Raw genomic sequence first — 8,469 nt, 5'->3', positions numbered from 1 at the left:
TGTGTTGTCTGGGGTGGGCTGTCATTGGGAGTACCATAGGGTGGTGCACAGTGTTGTCTGGGGTGGGCTGTCATTGGGAGTACCATTGGGTGTTGTCTGGGGTGGGCTGTCATTGGGAGTACCATAGGGTGGTGCACAGTGTTGTCTGGGGTGGGCTGTCATTGGGAGTACCATTGGGTGTTGTCTGGGGTGGGCTGTCATTGGGAGTACCATAGGGTGGAGCACAGTGTTGTCTGGGGTAGGCTGTCTTTGTAAATAAGAATCGGTTTTTAACTGACTTGCCCATTTAAATAAATAAACGTAAACTCAGTTCACCATTCTAGATCTGAGTACACGGACATCTCCTGACTTTGCCACATGATCTGTAGGATTCATTCCTGGTGAACCAATGTGATTAGATCACACTTATGCCCAATCAAATAAAATAAGAGTCCTATTTGCCCCTTATATGGGGTTACCCATCTGTTTAAGGTGTTCAGAGGTTTTTACCACTACATCCCTGAGTGCAATAGAAGTGAGGACACCAAACCATGTGAGTAAGTAGACAACATCAGCATGTCATGTTTTGACATAAACCTGACAGAGAGTCATTGAAATCAGACTGAGAGTGAGGGAAGACGTGACGTCAGTTCAATTCTAACTGAGAGCGTCTTCAGTGCTTTAGTCCCAGAGGGGTCCAGACAGACTTTCTGTTCTCTCTCTACTCTTCTTCCGCTCCAGGAGACCAGGAGATACTACTTGTTAAGGCCTGCTCAGTCCCTTCGAGCCAGGGACAGCGAGTTTGTGGACACACACACACACACACACACGCGATGATGCTTCTGCAGCTTTACTGCCAATAACTCCAGGAACTGAGGATACAAACATCAGGACACCAAACATAAAACCTTGGATAGATCAGAAGGCTAATCCTAGAAGATAGAGATCTCTGCCATTTCATAGACAGTATGATAAAACATTCATTAATAATATCCTTTTAGTTCTATATTTGTTTTGGTTTCAACTATAGTCTGAGACAAATCTAAAGTGGATTTAAACACCAGCCCAGTGGCTCTTATGTCTTTGGGACTGGAACATCCAAGATCAGAATGAGAAGTCAGATCAATCAATCAATCTTCCTCAGACAGTAAACCTTCACTCAGGATATCTGGTCTTCCCTTTGGAAACGTATTTTCCTCTTCCTGTAAAAAAGGAGACGAGAGTCTGTACTCTGTCTCTGTGCAGCTGCCTGTCATCATATTATATAATCCAATATATACCACTAAGCAGACTCACACGTTTAACCAAAGTGACTTGCAATACAGTGAGTGCATACATTTTTTTGCATATGTTTTTGTTTATGATCCCTGCAGGAATTGAACCCACAACCTCAGTGTTGCCAGCGCCATGCCCTTTCCAACTGAGCCACATAGTGCCATTCAGCTCATGGTCCTGCCGTGGAGGTCTTCGTTTCAGAAATGTGTTCCGTGGGTCTGTGGATGAAACAGGCAAATGAGGCCCTGAATGGCAAAATAGTTCTCCTTTCCCCATATTGCCAAAGCTGTGGCTGTATCCCCATGTCCAGCCCACATTCGTCCAAAAATACACTCTCACACGTCTTTATATTCGGCTCATCGTCCTTCTCATGCAATCCACCAAAACATGGATAACTTTTAACTCTCCATCCCTCTCTTCATCTTGTTCCATGGCTCTAGTTTTTCTTCTGCAGACTAAAGACGTTTTCATTCTGCAGTCTCTCTGTTACAGTCTTCCTTGAAGAGTAAGAGGAGGAGGAAGAGCTACAGTGTTTGTTGAGGAGGTGCAGGAGCTTGCGTCCCAGGCTGGGCCTCCAGGGTTTGACCAGGCTCTTGGTGTTCACCAGCAGACGACCCGTCCTCCGGTCCTCGTGGCCCCCCACCAGATACTCTGATCCTGGGGGAGTAGAATAGAGAGAGCAGGGTCAATTCCAGTTTATATTCAGTCAATTTACTTTTAATGGACACTGATAGAGTGGGGTATTACCCAGGCTTTAAATACTGTTTAAAAAAATATATAGAATGCTATAGTGAACCAGATAAAGGTTGCAGTGAGGTATCTAATGTACAAGTGTCTAGTGTGAGGCCTATTTACCCATATATGGAGTTACCCATCCATCTGCTTAAGGTAGTGTGAGGCCTATTTACCCATATATGGAGTTACCCATCCATCTGCTTAAGGTAGTGTGAGGCCTATTTACCCATATATGGAGTTACCCATCCATCTGCTTAAGGTAGTGTGAGGCCTATTTACCCATATATGGAGTTACCCATCCATCTGCTTAAGGTAGTGTGAGGCCTATTTACCCATATATGGAGTTACCCATCCATCTGCTTAAGGTAGTGTGAGGCCTATTTACCCATATATGGAGTTACCCATCCATCTGCTTAAGGTAGTGTGAGGCCTATTTACCCATATATGGAGTTACCCATCCATCTGCTTAAGGTAGTGTGAGGCCTATTTACCCATATATGGAGTTACCCATCCATCTGCTTAAGGTAGTGTGAGGCCTATTTACCCATATATGGAGTTACCCATCCATCTGCTTAAGGTAGTGTGAGGCCTATTTACCCATATATGGAGGTACCCATCCATCTGCTTAAGGTAGTGTGAGGCCTATTTACCCATATATGGAGTTACCCATCCATCTGCTTAAGGTAGTGTGAGGCCTATTTACCCATATATGGAGGTACCCATCCATCTGCTTAAGGTAGTGTGAGGCCTATTTACCCATATATGGAGTTACCCATCCATCTGCTTAAGGTAGTGTGAGGCCTATTTACCCATATATGGAGTTACCCATCCATCTGCTTAAGGTAGTGTGAGGCCTATTTACCCATATATGGAGTTACCCATCCATCTGCTTAAGGTAGTGTGAGGCCTATTTACCCATATATGGAGTTACCCATCCATCTGCTTACGGTAGTGTGAGGCCTATTTACCCATATATGGAGTTACCCATCCATCTGCTTAAGGTAGTGTGAGGCCTATTTACCCATATATGGGGTTACCCATCCATCTGCTTAAGGTAGTGTGAGGCCTATTTACCCATATATGGAGTTACCCATCCATCTGCTTAAGGTAGTGTGAGGCCTATTTACCCATATATGGAGTTACCCATCCATCTGCTTAAGGTAGTGTGAGGCCTATTTACCCATATATGGAGTTACCCATCCATCTGCTTAAGGTAGTGTGAGGCCTATTTACCCATATATGGAGTTACCCATCCATCTGCTTAAGGTAGTGTGAGGCCTATTTACCCATATATGGAGTTACCCATCCATCTGCTTAAGGTAGTGTGAGGCCTATTTACCCATATATGGAGTTACCCATCCATCTGCTTAAGGTAGTGTGAGGCCTATTTACCCATATATGGGGTTACCCATCCATCTGCTTAAGGTAGTGTGAGGCCTATTTACCCATATATGGAGTTACCCATCCATCTGCTTAAGGTAGTGTGAGGCTTATTTACCCATATATGGGGTTACCCATCCATCTGCTTAAGGTAGTGTGAGGCCTATTTACCCATATATGGAGTTACCCATCCATCTGCTTAAGGTAGTGTGAGGCCTATTTACCCATATATGGAGTTACCCATCCATCTGCTTAAGGTAGTGTGAGGCCTATTTACCCATATATGGAGTTACCCATCCATCTGCTTAAGGTAGTGTGAGGCCTATTTACCCATATATGGAGTTACCCATCCATCTGCTTAAGGTAGTGTGAGGCCTATTTACCCATATATGGAGTTACCCATCCATCTGCTTAAGGTAGTGTGAGGCCTATTTACCCATATATGGAGTTACCCATCTGCTTAAGGTGTTCAGAGTTTTCATACCTACCTACAAGGCAGGTAGGTATCCAGCGACGTCAGAGAAAATAACTATTAGGGCAAGAAGCAGTCGAGGTCCTGTTGCCTGGCCAAACCGTAAGAGCTCACCTGGGTTAAGGAGGGGGCAGGTGCACCCTCGGGTGGTCCAGGATTCTGGGTAGAGGGTGATGTGACCTTTCTTGATGTTCACCTGGCTGCCGTGGTACAGGACCTTCTTTACCTTAACCTCCACCTCAGCATGGGAGCCCTGATCACGGGCCGCAATGATCCTCACCATCAGCACTGTGAACACACACACACCATCTGATCAATCAATCAATCTCAATACTGTTGGCGTCAACCCCTTTTCAATTCTGCTGGCACCATTTACTACTGAAACATGCAGTGAGTTAGCATTTCCTGTTAGCATTTCCTGTTAGCATTTCCTCTTCAATTCTGTATTATTATCAATTTTTTTGTAAGATTTAATTTGATGTTTTATGAACAATACAAAACATACACATACAAAACGACAAAGTCATAGAAACATCAACTACATCAACCCTGCCCAGACCCACTAGCACACACGGTCATCTCCAGTGTACACATCATTTTCCGCCACAAACTGCACCATTGTGTATTTAAATCGTTTACATCGTTAGATTTTTCCATTGTGTTAACGATGGAGGATTGATTGATTTCCAAGTTTTTAGTATTTACATTTTTTTCTCCAGATGATTGACAAGAGAATCGTCCAACCAATTGGGTCTCTCACTACAAACCCCCATACGCCATCTTGAAATATGCAGACAGACGGATTAAAAGTACGTTTATATTGTAATACTTCTGACAACTGACTTTCTAGCTCCACCCATAACTTTTGGACATTCTAGCATTCCCGGAAGGCATGAATTATTGAGTCATTGTTAGTTTTACTGTGGAATTTGTGAATTTTGTCTCTTGTATAGTCAATTCTATACATTAGTTTATACTGGATTAAGCCTACATTTTTGTTAACTGTCATTTTGTTAGTTATGCTCCAACTTTCCTTCCGTCTTGAGTCAACATCAGTTCTGTTTAAATCTCGGGTCTAATTGTTCATTTTTTTCCCTAAGAGATTGTCAGTTGGATAGACTCTGCAAGGTATTGTATATCTTACCTATCACATGGATATCATTAAGGTTTCTCTGATGTCCACAAGACTTCAAATATAAATGTTGTGATATGTAATTCTTTCTACATTGGTCAGTCCAAAATTACTTTTTAATAATTCTGTCATGGAAATAAATGTATTTCCTGTTACCAAGTCAATTATGGTTTCTATGCCTTTAGTTTTCCATGAGGACTATTTTATTAGTGAATTCTGAAAAGCTATCTAAGGATTGTTTCATAAGGTTGTGCTTTATGAAGTGATATTGGTTGTTTTAGAATACGTAGAATTTTCTTAACGATGAAGTTGTTTAATGTTTTTAGCTTTGTTCTTTGAAAACAGACACAAAATGATTCTGGGGATGAGCATGCACATCTTCAATATGTACCCATTGTTCCTCTTTAGTGTATCTAACTATCTGTCTGTAGTAAAAGCCTTGGGTGGCGACTTGATCCAATTCCATGTCTGGATGGTTTAAACCAACCATTGACTTAGGAAGATGTAAAATGTTCCTTTTTATTATATATTATATTTTATTTGGCCAAATAAAGTCTGTTGTGACCAAGTATACTTTTTTAAAGAATGTCTCCGATGGTGTAATTGGTATTACCTAGAAAAAATATTCCAAAACTTTTGCAAACTTTAGCCATTCCAAACATTTATTCTACCTGTAAGACTATTCAATTTAATTAGATCTGCTTTCATATTGTTGAGTAATGAAATAAAGTTATTTTTATATATTTGTTGTCACTTATTAAGCATCCTAAATATTTTCTATTTTTTATGGTCCACTTAAAAGGATTGCTGTAAATGGTGATTTCTTTTTTTTGCCCTCAATTGTGCATCTATAAACACTGTTGTGGGGTGAACAGGCCGTGGCTGTTGAACCTTTTTCACCACACTGTCTCTGTGGGTGGACAATATGGGATTGTCTGTGATGTGTACGCCGAGGGAACTTGAAGCGGTCCCATTGATGTGTTTCCTGAAGTCTATGATCAGCTCCTTCATTTTGTTGACGTTGAGGGAGAAATTATTTCCTGGCACCACCCCGCCTGTGTTGAGGATCAGCAAATTGGTGTTGTTTCCTACCTTCACCACCAGGGGGTGGCCCGTCAGGATGTCCAGGAGCCAGTTGCACAGGGCGGGGTTCAGACCCAGTGCCCCGAGCTTAATGATTGAATATGTCGGTAAACACTCCAGCCAGCTGGTCTCCGCATGCTCTGAGGATGCAGCTAGTGAGGCCATCTTGCGAGGGTTAACACACTTAAATGTCTTACGTCGCCCACAGAGAACAATAGCCTACAGTCCTTGGGAGTGGGCCGCGTCGGAGGCACTGTATTATTCTTAAAGCGCGTGAAGAAGGTGTTCAAATTGTCCAGGAGCAAGAATTCGGTGTCCGCCATTTGGCTGGTTTTCCTTTTCAGTGATTGTCTGTAGACCCTGCCACATACGTCTTGTGTCTGAGCCGTTGAATTGCAACTCTACTTTTTCCTCTGTACTGACATTTTGCCTGTTTCATTGCCTTACGGATGGAATATCTACACTGTTTGTATTTAACCATATTCCCAGTCACCTTGCAACGGTTAAATGAGGTGGTTCTCGCTTTTAGTTTTGCACGAATGCTACCATCTACCCACGGTTTCTGGTTTGGGTAGATTTTAATAGTCACATTGGGAACATCTCCTATACATTTCCTGATGACATTGTGTCCGTGTAAACGTCAAGGTTATTTTCAGTGGCTACCCGGGAACATATCCCAGTCCGCGTGATCAAATCAATCTTGAAGCATGCATTCCGATTGGTCAGACCAGCGTTGAATAGACCTTAGCACGGGTACTTCCTGTATGAGTTTCTGCCTATAGGAAGGGAGGAGAAAAATGGAGCCGTATTCTGATTTGCCGAAGGGCGGGGGAGGGCCTTGTAGGCATCCCGGAAGGGGGAGTAGCAATGGTCGAGCATTTTAGCAGCGTTGGTACTACAGTCAATGTGTTGATAGTACTTCCGTAGCATTTTCCTCAAATTTGCTTTGTTAACTTCTTGATGCATCCATCCCGTTAGCGGGATCATTTTCGTCAACATCCGCTGAATTGCAAAGCGCCAAATTCAAATTAAATTACAACAAATATTTAATTTTCATGAAATCACAAGTGCAATATAGCAAAACACAGCTTAACTTGTTGATAATCCACCTGGTGTGTCAGATTTCAATAAAGCTTTTCGGTGAAAGCATAACAAGCGTTTATGTAAGAACATCTGATTAAGTCTATACAGTCTATTCTTGTTCTGAGAAGTGAAGACTATTCCGTGTGAGAAATTGCCAAGAAACTACTCCCTTACACGGAACCCAAACCGGCTGCGCCCATCGTGCGCTATCGTGCATACATTTATTTTGTCCCCCTACACCAAACACGATCACGACACACAGGTTAAAATATCAAAACAAACTCTGAACCAATGACATTAATTTGTGGACAGGTCAAAAAGCATTAAACATGTATGGCAATTTAGCTAGTTAGCTTGCACTTGCTAGATCATTTGTCCTATTTAGCTAGCTTGCTGTTGCTAGCTAATTTGTCCTGGGATATAAACATGAACATTAAGAGTGTCTAGTTTGAGAAACAGATGCCTCACAAGTCCTCAACTGGCAGCTTCATTAAATAGTACCCACAAAACACCAGTCTCAATGTCAACAGTGAAGAGATGACTCTGGGATGCTGGCCTTCTAGGCAGAGTTGCAAAGAAAACACCATATCTCAGACTGGCCAATAAAAAGAAAAGAACACAGACACTGGACAGAGGAAGATTGGAAAAAGTGTTATGGACAGACAAATCTAAATTTGAGGTGTTCGGATCACATAGAAGAACATTTGTGAGACACAAAAAAAATGAAAAGATGCTGAGGGAGTGCTTGACGCCATCTGTCAAGCATGGTGGAGGCAATGTGATGGTATGGGGGTGCTTTGGTGGTGGTAAAGTGGGAGAGTTGTACAGGGTAAAAGGGATCTTGAAGAAGGAAGGCTATCACTCCATTTTGCAACACCATACCCTGTGGACGGTGCTTAATTGGAGCTAATTTCCTCCTAGAACAGGCCAATGACCCAAAGCAAAGCTCCAAACGATGCAATAACTATTTAGGGAAGAAGCAGTCAGCTGGTATTCATTCTGTCTATAATGGAGTGGCCAGCACAGTCACCGGATCTCAACCCTATTGTGGGCGCAGCTTGACCGTATGGTAGATGTGCCCATCAAACCAATCCAACTTGTGGGAGGTGCTTCAGGAAGCATGGGGTGAAATCTATTCAGATTGCTAGAATACTTGAATGCCAAAGGTCTGCAAGGCTGTAATTGCTGCAAATGGAGGATTCTTTGACGAAAGCAAAGTTTTATTAAAAATCATTATTATATAACCTTGTCAACATCTTGACTATGTTTCCTATCCATTTTGCAACTAATTTCATGTATGTTGTCATGGAAAACAAGGACATTTCTAAGA

General features: G+C 42.3%; 1 protein-coding gene across 1 annotated transcript in view; it reads right to left on the bottom strand.

The window, feature by feature from the left end:
- Nucleotides 1-208: 208 nt before the first annotated feature.
- The window catches only part of LOC109867049 (netrin-4-like), a 30,570-nt gene continuing 22,309 nt past the window's right edge, over nucleotides 209-8,469 (bottom strand). Inside the window, exons 9-10 of the mRNA XM_020455958.2 lie at nucleotides 3,956-4,129; nucleotides 209-1,911 (exon numbers count right to left, since the gene is read on the bottom strand). Coding sequence (XP_020311547.2) covers nucleotides 1,691-1,911; nucleotides 3,956-4,129 — 395 coding nt within the window. The 3' untranslated portion in view covers nucleotides 209-1,690. The remainder of the gene's footprint in view (nucleotides 1,912-3,955; nucleotides 4,130-8,469) is intronic.

Source organism: Oncorhynchus kisutch, linkage group LG22 (assembly GCF_002021735.2).
Source record: "Oncorhynchus kisutch isolate 150728-3 linkage group LG22, Okis_V2, whole genome shotgun sequence".
Taxonomy (NCBI): domain Eukaryota; kingdom Metazoa; phylum Chordata; class Actinopteri; order Salmoniformes; family Salmonidae; genus Oncorhynchus; species Oncorhynchus kisutch.
Note: the sequence above shows the minus strand (reverse complement) of the source record. Positions and strands in the feature narration are given on the sequence as shown.